We start from the raw sequence: 18,966 nt of genomic DNA, 5'->3' as shown, positions 1-18,966 counted from the left end.
AAGCTAGTATTTCTACTGTTACTAGGTAGACTCCAGACTCACCTCGACCCTAATCAGAATGAAGCACTTGATGAAGCAAAGATTAATGAATTAATGTAGTTATTTAAAATTGACACAATTGCTCAAAGAATTTGTTTAATGCCTGTGGTAGTACAAGACCATTTTGAGTCTGAAAAGGGGTTCAAATCTATGTTTTGGATGAGCCTATGGGAGGAAATTTTCAAATTCGAGTCTTATATTAAACTTCACATTTAATTAAAAACATTTAACTGGGTGTGAAATCAAAAATTCCCAAACAGCTGTTCTTCTGCTACAGCATTAACTCGGTGAAAAACAGATTGTATAATCAGCTGCTGATTTAAAAGGTGCCATTCTGCATGTGATTCTGCATGTGATGTGTCGTGTCACCGGGGAAAAAAAACACGGGCAGCAGATGAAGGCATCACATGAGTGGCACAGGAACAACCCTGAGGCCATCTTTCCTAAGAACAATGTGAGACAAAAACACAAGCTACTTTTTTTTAACCTGCTGTCCATCCTAATCTGATCTTCCACAGAAATAAGTGTCTGCTGAGTGTCCCAATAGGTTCAGGGGATTTTTGGTTTGTTTTGTGAGTACCTATCATATACATCTGCTTGTAATATGCAGAAGTGTAGTTTAATATAAACAGTTCTCACAATACAATCCAACACACTAGAAATCAGTAGGAATACTTGGAACAGTATTTTGTGCCTTGATATAACTTTACAATCCAGTATCTGAAACATATGCTGTATATACTTTCCTTTCTCTTGTGTTCTTAACATGCTGCAACATATAGAGATGGCTATTTCTAGAGGACACATATCTAGACTTATGTAACTATGTTTTATTGGAAAAAAGCTGTAAGGGAAGATGAGTCACATAAAGTTGAATTTGAAATGAGGGCTGTAGCGTTTTTACTAAACCGCCTTTTCAGCCTCAGATTTATTTATAAAATTATTAATTTTGTTATAAGAGTACATGTATAACTGTATTATACGAGGGGAGTTGTAGACTAGTGGTTAAGGTACTGAACTAGTAATCCAAAGGTCACTGGTTCAAGCCCCACCACTGCCAGGTTGTCACATGAGCAAGGCCCTTAACCCTCAATTGCTTAGACAGTATACAGTCACAGTACTGTAAGTTGCTTTGGAAAAAAGCGTCTGCCATTCCCCACCTAATAAATATATAAATATATTTATATAAATATATTTAAATAAATATATAAATATTAATAAACAATATTGGTCACCATTCAGCCATACTGCAGTCAGTAATATTCAATCAATGCCATGCTGTTAGTCTGAGTACCCCTTCTTACCCCCCATCCTTCCACTGCTTGACAGCAGCTGCTGCTGTTTACTGGTCATGGCTTCAGACCACAGGCTTGGCCACTTCTTCTGCTGGACATGAATCACTACTGCTGGCAGTCTGTGTGTCGGACGTTACTATTTTTGTTACAGATGTGAAACATGATATCTTCCAAGTAATATTAAGACTGTAATGAAAGCAAGCTAGGGGTACTTTGTTTTTGACTGTTACATAAAGGAATGACTTGATCGGTTCCCTGTTCAAAAAAATAAATTGGATTCCTGAGTAAAAAAGATATACAGTACCTTTTATATTATTTATGCTCTTAAATACTTTTATACGTTAAAACCGCATGTTATAAAGGATGAATTAGTCAAGCTACTATGTGATTTGTATACCCTAAAATGACACTTTGGAATATACTGTAAAACAAGCTAGGGACACACAATGACAAAAATATGATATTTTATATAATATTTTAACACAGTTGTTGCATAGGCCAGCTCTGTGGTGCATCAAGTTTGATGCCATACAGCTCATAGGATCTGCTAATTTTTCTATGGTATTTAAAAGGTACTTTTTTTAACATTAACAAAATATTAAGCAGGAAACAAAGAAAAGTATAGAAAAATTTTACATTTAATAGCCTGTTAGAGTGATTAATATTAGAGTTTAAGTGAACTTTGTTTTCACTTTATTACTGCATATAACTTCTAACCTTCAAGCCCTTCTGTCTTTTAAAATTCTAAGCAATGTATATTACAAAAGAGCAAGCTGTGTCTAATTAGATCACATATTATGCTTGTTAGAGAAAGATATCCACATTGGCACTGATGACAAAGAAATGTGTGTGCGGTACAGTAGTGAAAATCCAGATGATATTATAGAAAATACACCCCAGTACAGTCCCGCTTTTTCAAACAAATACTTGCTTATCCACACAAAGCCATCACACAAGCATACTTAATGTTTAGCAAGAGACTCAGACTGCTGCTGAAATCCCATCGCCAAACCTCAGTTTCTGATCCTAGCTCTACCCCTAAACTTTCTGCCAATGATTAGTGGAGGGTGATCCAATCTGTAGGCCCACAAAGAACACCTGGTAGCGGTGCTTCCACATGATGAAAGCTCCCAGCAAGCAAACAATGGCCTGAAACAGGTTCAGCACCATCTGCAGCAGGTAGTACAGCATCAGAGTGCTTGTGATGGCAGAGCAGTCTGTCACCTCTGCAAAGGTGAAGGTTCGGGCGATTGGGTCGTCTGGGTCCAGTTTGCAGACACAGTCCTGGCCTGTCTCTTTGCATTCGAAGGCGTTTGTCAAGGAGTAGTGGTGGCCTTGGAAAGCAATGACTATGATGGAGATGACTAGCCCCACTGTACACAGAATAAAGTAGAGAAGCTGAAACAAGAAAGGAAGGGGCAGTTAGCTTACACTGGAATTAAAAAACAACATGTCTGGTATTGACAGTAGTGCTACTTATAGGATGGCCTTGTCTTGTTAATGGAGGCATAATGATGTGGGTTTTGCTATTAATGTCATCCTTTTGTCTACCAATATTGGTAATTGCAACTTGAAAATATTGTATTATGTAGTATACAAGGATGGACACTTCAAACTGATTTTCAAGCTACATAGAGCAAAGATGCCTGGTTTTTGGCAAATACAGTTTTTGGCCCCGTTTGTATGTAGACAAAAATTGGACATGTACGTAGTAGCCTCCAGGAGCTTACATTTGTGCTTAGATGACAGGAAAAGCTTTTTGCTGGCAAGCCTTCCAATTAGTCTTTTGGCATGGAGTGGTTCTCTTACAGTACTTTTGAAGACGTGGTGTTTTCTCTCCAACAACAATCCTTGGGGATTTGTATGCCTTTCTTACCATCCTCCGCACTGTGCTCCCTAACTGCAGATCTGGGCATTTTCAGGTGTGTAGCTATTTTTATAGCCATTTCCTGATTTCCTGACTGTGAAGGTCAACACACTTTTCCCATATTTTCAAGATCTTTCTCATCTTGAAAAATGACTAGGAGAATTTGACCTCTGTGTCTCCTCATATATATACTCCAGTGAAACAGGAAGTAATGGATTACTGCTTGATGTTCCTAGACACTTTGTTAAACTTAAAAATGAGTTCAATTAAGGGTTGAATTTTTCTCTAAACTAATTCACTACAATGTAAATTTCTTTTAAACAATTTTACTCATCTAACCTGCAACAATGGCAATACTTGTGTGGGGCTAAATATGTAGTGCTACTCTTCAACGCAAATGTAAGTAAAAAAAAATCAATACATAGTACAAAAATACACTATATGAGCAAATATATTGGGACACCCCTTCTATTTCATTCATTTGGTTTAGCCAAAAACAATTGCTAACAGGTGTAATAAACCGATTAGCCATACAAATGTTCTTTTGACTGATTGGGCACAGATTTCCACAGACATACATCAAAGTCTTGTGAGAAGACTTCTTAGAAGAGTCGCTGTTGTTATAGCTGAAACAATTACAAAGAGGTTACTCTGTTTTACCATGTAGACTTTTTTAGTTTGTCCAACAATGTCCAGCAAACTTATGGTCAAGTGTCCAAATATCTTTGGCCATAAAGTGTACCTGTAAATACCATTTTCCAACACAGATTTACCTTTAAAATGAATTGCTTGGAGTTCCTCTCATCAGGCTGATAGGTAATGCAATAGAGGATGAAGCCCAGCACAGACACCACGCATAACTGCAACACATCACAAAGAATTGGTTTCATTCAGACATTCAGACTCATGCAGTTATTTAAAGATTTAGTACAACAAACTGAACTCAACATTATTAGCACTCTTTGTAAAAATATAAATATACTGTTAATGTATTTAAAAAAGAACTGATGAAAAATTATTCACAGCTCTGGATTTAGTATTTTGTGCACCCAACCTTTGGCAACATAACTGCACAAGTCTTGTCTAATGCCTGATGAGATTAGATATTACAGAGCAAGAAATCTAAGGTGCCCTCGCCAATACAGAATATCGGCTCCAATACAGAGTCTCTAGGCCCTGTCCCTTGGATATTTTTCTTGTACCTCTTTCAAATAATGTATTTGCATTTATGTGCCTTTTTCATTAGCATTGCCTTATTTATAAAGTTTAACACACCTTTGGCTCATTTTATTTGTGTTCTCTAATAATCCCCATGTTGATGAATGACTAAGGAAGTTTTGCCATTGTGTCGCATCATATTTATACCCCAGTGAAACAGGAGTTCCTAAACTCTCAGAAAAAGATATCTATTTTTACACTAGATGCCCTTTCTGATGCCTCCTATTTTTACCCGGGCTTAGAAACAGCACTGAGAGAATACTGCCAACTACATCGCCCAATGGCTAGGCTTTTTGAACCACCCCCAATCCCCTTGAACACTAACCACTCATGTCAATGCAGGAGCCGATTGGCCAATAGCGCAGACGAGGTTTGAACTCCAGGCTCTTAGCGATATTGGGCTATCATACTTTACCGCAGCACCACCTGAGCACCTTTTTGTTTTGGTTATACTGTATATAATTTTATTTACCGGGTCTGTCTTAAACGCTGGTGTTAAACAACAACTGCTTAGTATCCTAGGATATGAACACAGCATTCTTCTGAATTGAACTTTTGAACTGGACAGAAGTGAAACCTAATTTACAATCTTTCAGACAATCTATTCATTTAACTGTTTCCAACATGACTGTAATGAGCATTGTGCAACTCAGCACTCACTGGTCATCTGATTGTATAATCTTTGCTTTCACCAGATTGAATAGATTTTCTCCCTCTGAGATAGCACACTCTCTCTCAGTCCAACCTGACTAGTCTTGTGACTAGCGTGCAGTATCTAATTTTATTGTTTTTCTCAGGATCTTAAGCAGAGAAATGTTGATGACCACAGTGTTTTTCACCAGCAGCACCAGTCTCATGAGACCGAAACTTCATATCTGCAGACCTGCTTTGATGTGCTTTAACTGGGTATGTTTGAACAGTTTGGCATGAGCAGTGTTTGTAATGGCATTTTAACATCACATGATTAAACAATAAAAGCATCTGCAATAAATGGAATGATGTTAGTATAATCACGTTAGGAAATGAGAGGAACGCCCGACAGGAGCAAAAACAAGAAGGGAATGGAAATGGTGGTTGACAAAATAATAAAAATAGCACATAAATGGTTGACTAAATTCCAATTACGAACACAGCTGCACAGAAGGTATATTAGGTTGTCTGCAGATTAACTGTGTATATTAGCTAAAGCTGATCACAATTAGCACTTTGATATGCATTTTAAAGCATGAGACAACTAGCAAACTTGGGTGACAAACTTGTGTAGAGTAAATAAAACATGACAAAACCAGGTCAAACAACAAATATAAAGTGATTTTACTTTTAATGGTATTCCAGCACAATAATACCTCTACAAGGGCAGGCTTAAATTCTCGTTAGTTCATTTACCGTGTTAGTTACATTTATTTGGAATTTTTGTGTTTTAGACTCTAAAAATATCACATGGTATAACCATCCATCTTTATATGTAGAAAAAAAAAATTTTTAAAGGAAGGAAAAATTATAACATCAAGGACAAGCTAAAAAAAAAAGCATAATCACTTTAGTGTGATTTTAAATAAAGTAAATCCATTATTCATAACAAAAACCCAAATGTTATGTTTGTTTGTCTGTTTATTAGGATTTTTATGTCATGTTTTACACTTTTGGTTACATTCATGACAGGACAGGTAGTTACTCATTACACAAGGTTTATCAGTTCACAAAGTTATATCAAGCACAGTCATGGACAATTTAGCTTCTCCAATTTACCACTTGCATCACTTGCATGTTTTTGGACTGTGGGAGGAAACCAGAGTACCTGGAGTAAACCCACGCAGACACGGGGAGAACATGCAAACTCCACACAGACAGGACCCGGACCGTCCCACCTGAGGAACCCAAATGTTATCTAATTTTTATAGGAAACTATAACAAAAGTCATGGCAGCATACGTCAGACATGGATAAACCGGATTAGCAACGATGAACATCTTTCATTTCTTTAGTTTTTATAGTAATAATTCAAGTGTATTTTTGCATGGTTATGCCTTGTCTATACCAACCTAATCTGACTTAACTGTGTCAATTGCAAACATTAACAAATCAAAACAGTACAGGTTACACATGGCACCAGCATTTCATGTGTTTAACCAGCCGAATATTTTACTTGTGCTTTAATTCAACTCAGCCAAACTTCTTTTGGCTTTTGCAGGTGGTTTCTTACATATGAGTTCAGCTTTCAAAAACCAAAAAACTTTTGTATGCTAGAAGTGCCAACGTGATATTAAATCTCGATATTCTCTTTATAGACCTACACTATCCAATTCAATTAAATAACATACATTTAAGGCATGAAAAACCTAATTCTTAAAATGGCATGCATCACAGCCAACAACACAGGACTTTTATTTTGCTCAGATTTAATTTGATAGAAATGAGTCGACATGGTATTGTATTGTAAAGAAGACCTTAAATGAACAAGTGTGTTTCTGTGATAAGGTCAGCAGACTTAATACAAACACTGTGATTTTTAAATCATGTAAGGACTGGTTCAGGTTCAGTGTGGTTTCAATAAGCATGTTTCCCCATGGACCTAATTAGATGCCAAGTATTTCAATATCTGTGTTTTCGTTGTATTGCAATATACGTATATATATATATATACATTTTTTTTTTTTTTTTGTATTGGCAATCAGGGTTTTCTGGCATGTTGGGTCACATGACATTTAATGAGCATGAAGCTATGCATGTCAGCTAGTATGACATTGGGATATTTTAAAAACAGGGGACAGACTTCAGCTGATCAGGTTCAGCCAGCAGGCCCCAGCAACCAAACAGTGTAAAATCCAGTGTGACGGCAAAACTAAGTTTTCCCATAGACTTCTTTTAAATTCAGTAAATTTTGACAACACAAAAGTGACATTTTAGCTTTTTAATTTGTCCTCTGTTCAAAAAACATTTTTGTTTTTCAATTTTTTTTAATAATCTGCTGTTTGGAGTGGCATAAAAAAGTAATTTTATTATTTTGTTTAGTTACAAATCATGTCATTAACTCAAGATGTAAGCAGGAATGTAGGTTAATAAAAGAAATTTGCAGTGCATGACATAATAATTTACAGTAGCTTATAAAATTTAGACACTACAAGGGAAGTGTTCAAAATGTCTTAAATTTTTTGACACAGCAACTATTAATTTAATTTGTTTAAAAGGATTCTGTAGACTCTGCAAGCTCTCTTGTGTGTTCTTATTTGTAATGATTAAGTAATACTGCTTAGACATGAAATGCATGCACACAAAGATGGTGTAACATTAACTGAGTGTTATGGCAGCAGAGTTGCTACTGGCACAATACTTTCATGCTGGCCTCATGCATGGCCCTGGCACTGAGAAAGCATGCTGGCAGTTGATAGAGAGGATTGTAAGATGCTTACGATGATACCAGCCCAATGTGGCGTCTCCCTGACAAGCAGAGAAGGGCTGATGATGGTCATGAGAAATGCCACGACGGCAATGCTGATGCCCAGGAGCAGCTGCAGCAGGGCAATGAGGAGCGGAAAGCGGCATCCACAGCATTTGTGGCCTCCTTCTGAGCCTGTGCCTTCCCATTCAGGCTTGGCCTTCTTTTCCTTTCCACCGGACCCTCCGGGACTCTTCTCTGACCCCATGCTCACTCCTGTACTTCCTCAATCACAGCAACTTACTTTTCCTTTAAACACCAACTTACGATTCTTTGTTTTTAATCTCTTTTTTCACTTGTTTCAAGTTTTCTTTTGCTGTTTTTTCACCGACTGGTCTTTTGTGCTGTCTGCCACCCCAGCACTTCCCTGCCCGGTCCTGCCCTGCTCTACTCCTCCCCTCTCTGCCTGGGACTTCTTTCCAAGCAAGCCCTGCTTGGCTGCATCTATTTGGAATCAAAGACGGCTCTGAACTAATATGGAAAACATTTTAAGCTGCCTGAAAGCCACATATAGAGTGGAGCATAGCCGAGCAGAGAAAAGGAGGGAGGGAGCTAGAGAAGACTGAAAGGGGGACTGCAACACACGACCACAACAATAACATGTCCTGGACTGACAATATACAGTAAATGGGAAATCTTGCATAGAATGAGGAAGAAACACAGTGTGTCGGCATTATCATCTCACATCCCAGCCAAACGTGGGCGATTGGTGACTTCTGCCAAGTGTTGCCTTGTGCACAGTTCACAACAGGGAAATTGTCACATGATTTCCCTTGGAGAAGTAATGTGACCTGCAAGCATGTGAGGAGACGGTGGCTATTTCTTTATAAATATAATCATTTTCAGAAAGTCTATGTGTCTATAGCAGTGATGTTTATTATATATCATAAATGTGTCTTGACATCATAGCTGAATCACCACATTAAAAAGAAGCTTGACCTTAATGTGACTAAATTAAAATGACAATAATAACTGCATAGATGAGGCCCTTTTATATTTCAGATTTTAAAGCATAAGGCAACAAACAGAGATATTGTCTATTGCTTGAAAGTAGAACTTGGAACTGTTTTGAAAGTCTTGTTAGCCTGTCAAATATGGACATGATTAGCAAAAATATGGTTTTAGGTCAAAGTCTACTGACAGGGATACAGTAAAATTCTTAACAAAAACTAAATACTACAAACCTCACAAAGCTGGACATAAGGGCTGTCATTTACAAACCTTAAGTGTGTTAAGGTTTACATACAACACATACATTTATTTACAGGGGTTGGACAAAATAACTGAAACACCTGGTTTTAGACCACAATAATTTATTAGTATGGTGTAGGGCCTCCTTTTGCGGCCAATACAGCGTCAATTTGTCTTGAAAATGACATATACAAGTCCTGCACAGTGGTCAGAGGGATTTTAAGCCATTCTTCTTGCAGGATAGTGGCCAGGTCACTACGTGATGCTGGTGGAGGAAAACGTTTCCTGACTCGCTTCTCCAAAACACCCCAAAGTGGCTCAATAATATTTAGATCTGGTGACTGTGCAGGCCATGGGAGATGTTCAACTTCACTTTCATGTTCATCAAACCAATCTTTCACCAGTCTTGCTGTGTGTATTGGTGCATTGTCATCCTGATACACGGCACCGCCATTGGATGCACATGGTCCTCCAGAATGGTTCGGTAGTCCTTGGCAGTGACGCGCCCATCTAGCACAAGTATTGGGCCAAGGGAATGCCATGATATGGCAGCCCAAACCATCACTGATCCACCCCCATGCTTCACTCTGGGCATGCAACAGTCTGGGTGGTACGCTTCTTTGGGGCTTCTCCACACCGTAACTCTCCCGGATGTGGGGAAAACAGTAAAGGTGGACTCATCGGAGAACAATACATGTTTCACATTGTCCACAGCCCAAGATTTGCGCTCCTTGCACCATTGAAACCGACGTTTGGCATTGGCACGAGTGACCAAAGGTTTGGCTATAGGCGCCCAGGTGGCGCAGCGGGATATTCCGCTGACGCACCAGCACCGAGTTTCTGAACCTCCCGGTTCGAGGCTCGGTGTTGCCACCGGTCGGCTGGGCGCCATCTGGCGGGCATAATTGGCAGTGCCTGCAGGGTGGGGGACCGGACTATATGTGGGTGGGTGGGTCTTCATGCGCTGTGTAAGGACCCTGATTTGCAGAAGAGACGCCCGTGCAGAATGCACGGACGAGAAGAGGAGGGCTGTACACATGTAAAGAAGGCGTGGGGCAGCGGCGTGCTCTCCTTGGATGCAGGTTTGGTGTGTCTGTTAGCAGCGGAAGACAGATTGGAAGCGCTAAAAATTGTGAGAAAAATTGTGGAGAAAATTCGAAAAAAAAAAAAGGTTTGGCTATAGCAGCCCGGCCGTGTATATTGACCCTGTGGAGCTCCCGACGGACAGTTCTGGTGGAAACAGGAGAGTTGAGGTGCACATTTAATTCTGCCGTGATTTGGGCAGCCGTGGTTTTATGTTTTTTGGATACAATCCGGGTTAGCACCCGAACATCCCTTTCAGACAGCTTCCTCTTGCGTCCACAGTTAATCCTGTTTGATGTGGTTTGTCCTTCTTGGTGGTATGCTGACATTACCCTGGATACCGTGGCTCTTGATACATCACAAAGACTTGCTGTCTTGGTCACAGATGCGCCAGCAAGACGTGCACCAACAATTTGTCCTCTTTTGAACTCTGGTATGTCACCCATAATGTTGTGTACATTGCAATATTTTGAGCAAAACTGTGCTCTTACCCTGCTAATTGAACCTTCACACTCTGCTCTTACTGGTGCAATGTGCAATTAATGAAGATTGGCCACCAGACTGGTACAATTTAGCCATGAAACCTCCCACACTAAAATGACAGGTGTTTCAGTTATTTTGTCCAACCCCTGTACATACCTAAGTGTGATCCGCAGGCATGTCATGAACTTGATGTAATGAGTGATAAAAAACAGAATTAGTTGATGTACATAATGGAACTGAATCTGAGTTAATGTTGAACTAATTTTAAGCTTTTAAAGGCGTAAAAAATCTTTAAAAATTGACCCATTAATGGTACAAAGGCAGAATTGAAAACAAAACATATTTTATACAGGGGTTTTCTGTAGACAAAGTACAAGCTTAGAAGAAAAAGGAAGTATATAAAGTATAATTAGGGGTGTGTAGTGGTGTGGGAGTGCTTGAACAGTCATGAGAGGTTTAGCTCATGCATCATGACAATGAGCCATAAGTAAATCATTAATAGATTGACACCAACCCAAGAACCTACCCAGTCTTTAAAGAGAGGACAGAACAATCTTGTTCTAAAGGAGAATGCTAAAGAATTAAAATATACTAAATTACAATTTTCATAGAAAAAAGATAACAGAAAGGACTTGATTAAGGTTATTACCAGTAAAGTAGTGTTCAGTCGTTACTACATTTTTGGTAGGTCTCTGAAAGTCTGTTAAACAGCAAAATGTTAAAACAAATGTATATTACTACTGCCTTCAAATAACAGAAAGGTTAGTTCACACATTAAATCTAATTACACTTTGTCTATTTAGTAACCTGATGTCCCTACTTTGGCATTTATAGCATAACTGAAGATTGTATGGTGCTTTTTTACAATAAATATTGCTGCAAAGCCGCTTTAGAGAAATCTAGTTGCAAAACCCATACTAAGCAAGTCTAAAGCAACAGTGGCATGAAGAAACCCTTTAATGAAATAAAAGAAAACCTTAAGAGAAAAGAGACTCTAAAGGGACACTCCTCAGGTGAGAAAAGGACATAATCAATGAACTGAAAGTATTGAAATGAACCTTTGCTTGTCATTGATGCATGCCTATAATTTGTATATTTAAAATACATGTGTAGCTTACTTTAAACTCACAACAGGTATGTCTTATATGTACATCCTTATGTACAAAAATAAATACTAAAATGACAAATTACACAACTTTGAGAGCACCACCTCAGCAACAGGTCAAACTAAATGTGTAATATTTACATTACAAGTAAAGCTAAAATAACATTGTTCATATAACAACTGATAATAAATCTATTAGCACTGTCAGAAAGAAAAAAAAACATTTAGATTATTTCAGAAACCAGATTTTGAGAGCATTTTATTACATGGTTAAAATGTAATAAAATTGCTTTGTGGTTAATTTGCTAAATCTGAGTCGTACAATATGAGTCGAATCTTATTTTTACATAAATTAATTGCATTCTAGGAAATTAAACCCTTGTTGTATGTTAATAACATAATGTATGTTATTAACAAAAACAAGTGTTACACTTTACCTCATACCAGTGCCGACATTGAGGTTCCTGTCAGGCAGTTATTATTTACCATTTATTGGTATTTATTAGAGTCCATGGTGCCATGAATCCCAGCCTCTAGTAACACGTTTATGGTTAGATGAAAAAATAAGGCTTTTTGTCATGTTTTCCTGATTATTTGTCCCTATTTGTTGTGTAATCCATGACACCATCAGAATTTTTTATTATTTCATTATTTAATTTGTAGCTGATCTGATCTGATGTTACCTTGGAACATAGGGTGCAAAGCAAGAATATATCACCTGTACAAACTATGGTCAGTTTGTTGCAGAGGCAACATAAACGAATGGTTTCTCACTTTTACTGTACATTTTGGCCAATTTATGTTTTGTGAGACATTACCTGAAGAAAGTGATGTACTCATGTACCAAGAAACTCTCATGAACCAAGAAATTACATGTGAAACTGAAACCCTCAGTAAACATTTTAACAAAACAATGACTCCAAAACTACAGCAAAAATAGGCAAAGATGCTTGCTTGATCTAGCCAATCTCTTGACTAGAATCCTACTGAACATCGATTTTTTTCCAATAGAAAGATAGAAGGATTTCTAAATGTTAGGAGTCTATCCATGAAGGAATGGTCAAGATAGAACTAGTGAGGAGCCCATTACATACATCAAAGCTGTAGTGCCACAACTTGTGACAAAGTAATAGGTTGTCTAAAATACTTCTACCCTAATCACTGTAATGTTTATTAATACATAATGTTTTGTTTGGGCGGCACAATGGCTAAGTGAGTAGCACTGTCGCCTCACAGCAAGAAGGTCCTGGGTTCAATCCCCAGTTTGCATGTTCTCCCCGTGTCTGCGAGGGTTTCCTCCCACAGTCCAAAGACATGCAAGTGAGGTGAATTGGAGATACAAAATTGTCCATGACTGTGTTCGATATAACCTTGAGAAGTGATGAACCTTGTGTAATGAGCAACTACTGTTCCTGTCATGATTGTAACCAAAGTGTAAAACATGACCTTAAAATCCTAATAAACAAATAATGTTGTGTTTTTATTGCGTACAACGTTAAAAGACATCTAAACTAAGGTATATAAAATAAAAACAACAGGGACTACTTGTTTCTCAGGTTCACTTGGAGGCCGCGTCAGGTCACACCTGCACTAACAGGCGCCCGGCAGTATTATGACTGCACTACAGTGCGCACGTGTAACAGCACGCAGTGGGATCCCGGAGAGATCCGCCTCACCAACAAACAAAACTCATCCGCCGTCTAAACACGCGTTCACTGACACACGGTTTTAATCACACACGGTAACGGATTCGCTTCAGCAGCGTGATCCGGCTCTTCTATAACGTGGACGCTCATGCGCGATGTGTTATGAATAGGCATCAGAGTGTCGTCATCGCAGAGTCGGACGGCTGTTTCTGATTGGCTGTTGCGCCCATCAGGCAGGAGCGCGCTGTGGAGCGGGTGCCGGGAACACGTGAGCTCGGAGTTATACCGATCCGGGTGGTGGCGCTCCGGTTCCCGCACTGACAGGATCGGACATCAGTCTCAAGCTACCGGACACATACGTGCACGTACAGCGCCTGGACTCGGATTTACAATCTGATTACTGATTCAGCAAAGACGCGGATGCAAAGTTATGGATGAAAGAATATCCCGAGTGCAGGACAGAGCGTTCCTGGATCACACTGACTTTCTGGGGTAAATTCTTCTTTCTTTAAGTTGTGTGTTTGCCAGAGAAATAGCTGGCTTCTTAATATTGGACTTGTTTTTTATTTCAGGGTGGAATATCCGTCTCTTTATATGTGCAAGTCTAAACGAGGTATGAAACGTGAAGAAGGGAAGGTAAGTGAATGTGATCCTGTCTCGCACCCATATATTATACCAGGGGTGCCAAGACTTTCGTGGCTTGAGCTCTATACTGTGTATGAAAGGTGCTATACAAATAAACTTGCCTTGCCTTGCCTATACAGTAATTCAGTCGATAGGTCATCGCGATCTACTTTTTAAAAAGGTTTAAATCTTTTTTAAATGTGCTGATTGGTGTCAGTCAGGTTTATGAAGTCTGGACAGTAGCTGCTGATGCCAATTCTCAAGCAGTCTTCCAAGTGTTCATCAGTAAGGTTGGACCCATATTTAGACTTAATTAGTTTCATGTTGAAAAAGCTATTTTACACAAGTAGGTTGATCCAAGAATGCTGTCAAATATGTGGCACATTTTTATGTTTGGATATTTTTCCAAAATTGTCTTCACAAACAGTGTGGGTTACAAAAGGAAAAATGTAAAAATGGCGCAAACTGGCTACTGATGATTGAAAACTTTCTAGATTAGCAGTGCTTTAGGCAGGCTGAGGTGTAGTTATGGTAATAAACCTCAAATTAAAGAAACAGTGGCCACATTTCAGGTCAATCACATTGACCTATTTGAATGAGACATGTTCTACCTGCGTGCACAGTTGATCACCATTGACGTATTGGGCACCCCTGCAGTATACTGTACTTACACCATGCTCAGTTTGTTATGTAAACATTTAATAACATTTCCAAAACTTTGTTGCATATTGTATTTTTTCCTCCAAAATGCAGGACGCTTATAAGTTACCACACAGACTTATAGAGAAGAAAAGGAGGGACAGGATTAATGAATGTATCGGACAGCTGAAGGACTTACTACCTGAACACCTCAAACTAACAGTGTGTACTGTGTGACCTATAAAATAATGTTTTAAAGCTTTTAGCATTACGCAATGTCAGATAATATCTTAACAACCTTTCTTGGATATAATTGTAGACGCTGGGTCACCTGGAGAAAGCGGTTGTGTTGGAATTAACTCTCAAACACCTGAATGCATTGACAGCTGTTACCGAGCAGCAGCACCAGAAGATCCTCGCTCTGCAGAACGGTAAATCACACAAACCTGCATGGGGGTTCATTGGAGTCAAAAAGATGCAAACTATTATTTCAGCTAGGGCAGGGCGGTATGAGCAAAAATTTGTATCGCAGTATTTTTGAACAGTTTCACGGTATATCATGGTATTTCTTTTTGTATGTCTGGGACTTTTTATATGTCTGGCTTGTTCTCCGTCATAAGTACATAGAATATAAAACCTTTTAATTTCACCATGTATATAATGCAGGTTTTGAGTACTATAAGCTTTGCTTGGCCCCATATAATGACAAAATATATGATGGAGTCAGTACATGTGAAACAGTTGCAATAAGTACATTTTTTATTGTTTATTGTACAATTACCCATAGCTCTTTCTTTAACAAATAAAACGATTGCAAATTGCAAACTCCACTGTACAACTTGTTGTAGAAAAGTGGACGACTTTAAATATCTCCGATTCCAGTTCGCTTATAACGTTGAAATAGTGACTAACATGAAGTATTTTTGCCCCATAAGACAAACTTGGAATCCAGTGTTTTAATTATAGCTCTGAAAGCTTCTTTCTCGACTGTCTATAGAGGAGTCGTGTCCTTACATATGTGGATTGTTACTGTTCGTAATGTCGTTGTTTGCAACAGCCGTGGCTCGACAAACCGTACAGTATATATTTATAGTGTTTTAGTCGTTCTAAACTGCCGACACGCCTCATTTCTTTGGCAGGCTCTTCTGGTGCATATTTGGTCTTCCTCTCTTCATCTACCATCTGTTTTTGTTTATTTTTTCACCATATTGAGGAAACCTCTCTCCTCTGTTAACACTGTCATGCTAACACTAACTGGCTAACTAGTGAGCTTAATCTGCACGGTGCTCCATAGTGCTTTTAGCAGAGAACAATATTATATGATCTGCTGCCTACTGAAGCCTACAGCTGTGGTATTAACTATGTTATGGTATGGCGGTATATGAAAAATCCATACCGTATGAGGAATCAAAGATGGTATACCAAATGTACCGTCATACCGCCCAGTCCTAATTTCAGTACATTTTTCCATGTCAAATATTATTATCTCCAAGTTAAATGCGGCCTCTGCTATTTGCTTGGTTGGCTTTCTGTCGTGTCACTCTACACATCGCCTGTTGTTTTGCGTTTGCAGGACAACACACACACACAGTCAGTCATTGAATCAACACTGCATGTGTTTGGAGTTAGGAGAGAATCTGAATACCTAGCTGACTTTATAGCTGGATTATAGGAGAGTGATAAAACCTTTACAGACAGTGATCTGAGGCGGCGATCAAACCCATGTTGCTGTGCGGAGGGTGCCACCATGCTGCTAAATATAGTAGTTTTATGCACAGTTTTCTTATGGCATTTTTTCTTTTACATTTTTGCTGTTTAGCAGGTGCTTTTATCCAAAGCGGCTTACAATGTATACCATATACTTTCCAAGCAATTGATGGTTAAGGGCATTGCTTAATGGCCCAGTGGAAAACTGGATGTGGTGGGACTTAAGCCAGCAACCTTCCTATTACCAATCCAGTGCCTTAACTGCAGAGCTACCACTGCTCTGCATTTACTTTATGTTTACATTCGATGTATTTACATTTGTACAATAAGTGCCTTGCTGATCATTAATTGACTTAGGGGTTCATATATTAAAATGTATGTGTGCTCATAATGAGCCTCAGCCATTGGATGATATGAGAACATATTATTGCCACTGTTTGGCCTGCCATGGTCAGATGTGTGTTACAGTGTTTTGCTGTTATCATGTAGATGGGAATACATTTAAAAATGTATTTATGTATGTTTTGTTTTACACTTTTAACACTGTTACTCTTTCCATTAAAGACTACTGATCAATAATCCCTTACGTTTAACAGATTTTGTGGTTGATTTAAGTTGCAAAGGCTGCAAAGTGGCTAATGGTGCTCCAATCTATTCTGTGGGCTATTATGAGTGAAAATTAATGGCTGTTGTAATCCATTTTGTTAATGAAACCAATAACTGATAGCTGATATTTAGTACCAAAACTGATACCAACTCTATGTAACCAACTCCTTTATAATTGCCCACAAATCCAAATTAACTTTAAAATAATGTTGTGTCACAAATAAAACATGCTTAGCTTGAATTGCTTAATTTTGCTGGTTTGATAACTTCACTTTAGAGCTGGGCCAAAAATGTTATGGTAGCTTTTCTACATTGATTGATTGATTAAGCTTTATTAAGCTTGAGTTTATTTGGAAAACCAGTTGTTATTGCTACCAGTCTTGCTAAAGAAGGACTGTCCATGGGACCAGTGAATAGTTTCCCCAATACTGCTCTATGGCTATCGGCATCAGTGCAACCCTAGTAAAAAGGGAAGCAGGTTAAAATGAGTCCAATAGCCCTGAGTAGACCAGGAGCCCAACCAGACATTAGAAAACCACAATTGCCCAGTGAAATAAATAACAATTGGGCAAGGTGCATTCATATTTCATGTCCAAACTCTACTAGCTTTGATACACAAACATGTTCTCATACTAATATTTCATTGTTCTTTGTGTGATCAGGAGACCGGTCTACGAAATCCTCCCTCCGTGCAGACTTGGATGCTTTCCACTCAGGATTTCAAGCCTGCGCTAAAGAGGTCCTGCAGTATCTAAGCGCAGTTGAGAAATGGACCAGTCGGGAGCAGAGGTGCACACAGCTCATCGAACACCTACACAAAGCTTTAGGGCAACTCGCACAATCCCCTTCAGGATCACAGGAGCGGGACAGCAATGCCAACTGCGTTCCTGTTATTCAAAGGACTCAAAATCCTGAGGCTAACGAGAACGACACTGACACAGACAGCGGATACGGAGGTGAGGCTGAAAAAAGCAACACCAGAGCTGAAAAAGTTGTAGGAGTTAAAATAAAACAGGAGTTTGGAGATGAGCACATTACTAAAAAACCCAAACTGAACTGGAATGACAGTACAAGTGTGGGAAGCACTGAGCAGTCAAACTTGGCACTTATGAACTCCATCATTGGAATGGCTAGCATGGGGCAGCAGACTCCGTTCTGTGTTCCATTTTACTTCATAAATCCTTCTGCTGCCGCCTCATATATGCCATTTGTCGATAAGAGCAGTCTGGAAAAATTGGTCTATCCAGCACTGACCAGCCCATTTCCATGGATCTACCCTGGAATCTCTGCTCAGACTCCTGTCAGTGCGTCTGCTGTCTTTTCCAGCTGCTCTACAGAGAAGAATAATGGATTTGGGGCTTTAAAAGAAAAAGACTGTGCTTTTTTAACTAACAACGCTGAGCAAACCGATGTATCCTCTCCAACAAGTGAGGAGCAGAACTCAGAAAGCGACCATACTTGGGATCAGCCCCAAAGAATGCAAGATAACGATACTTAGATTAGTACCTAAATGGTACCTAAGTTTGAACAATTGCACTTGTGACGATGCGTATTTACCTATTTCTTAATTTAATAATCATTGTGTACTCTGTAGCCTGTGTTTATAAGGATTTCACCCTAAAACGGTAACTTTTGTTATTTTTCGTTGATTTGAAACAGGGTTTTAAGATAAGATTAGTGTTTCTGTGGTGACAGTGATGGACATGAAACAAAAGTGCCTTTTGCACTGAATGCTGACATTGGAATGGGAATTGACGACAGTCTGTCTTTATTGCCTATATTACTAGTCTTAGGTGAAAAAATATGTTAAACTCATATTTTGTTCTTATTTGTTAATTAAATATAAGTTAGTGCAATACTAATAATGCTGGTTTAGCTACAGATGGGTGACAAATTAAAGAAACAAATGAATTTGGAAGATTCTGGAAGGACATTTTTGGGTGTGTTCACATTGGGCACCTTTTGTGAGAAAAACTGCTGCTCAGAGCATATTTTTAACTAATATAATAAAAGCTACTCATGCAACAT

The 18,966-nt window shown here is 38.8% G+C and overlaps 2 protein-coding genes across 2 annotated transcripts; one reads left to right on the top strand and one right to left on the bottom strand.

Moving 5' to 3' along the window:
• Positions 1–1,781: 1,781 nt before the first annotated feature.
• sspn (sarcospan (Kras oncogene-associated gene)) lies at positions 1,782–8,325 on the bottom strand. Its single transcript, XM_063004744.1, has 3 exons — positions 7,829–8,325; positions 3,975–4,061; positions 1,782–2,732 (listed from the first exon to the last, which is right to left on the bottom strand). The coding sequence occupies exons 1-3, from the start codon at positions 8,060–8,062 to the stop codon at positions 2,373–2,375; spliced, it is 681 nt and encodes a 226-aa protein (XP_062860814.1). The 5' UTR covers positions 8,063–8,325; the 3' UTR covers positions 1,782–2,372.
• Positions 8,326–13,718: 5,393 nt separating this feature from the next.
• bhlhe41 (basic helix-loop-helix family, member e41) lies at positions 13,719–18,506 on the top strand. The gene is made up of 5 exons (XM_063004743.1): positions 13,719–13,854; positions 13,935–13,998; positions 14,740–14,847; positions 14,945–15,056; positions 17,601–18,506. Exons 1-5 carry the CDS (start codon positions 13,793–13,795, stop codon positions 18,434–18,436), a joined length of 1,182 nt encoding a protein of 393 aa, XP_062860813.1. The 5' UTR covers positions 13,719–13,792; the 3' UTR covers positions 18,437–18,506.
• The last annotated feature ends 460 nt before the right edge of the window (positions 18,507–18,966 follow it).

Source organism: Trichomycterus rosablanca, chromosome 11 (assembly GCF_030014385.1).
Source record: "Trichomycterus rosablanca isolate fTriRos1 chromosome 11, fTriRos1.hap1, whole genome shotgun sequence".
Classification (NCBI taxonomy): Eukaryota; Metazoa; Chordata; class Actinopteri; order Siluriformes; family Trichomycteridae; genus Trichomycterus; species Trichomycterus rosablanca.
Note: the sequence above shows the minus strand (reverse complement) of the source record. Positions and strands in the feature narration are given on the sequence as shown.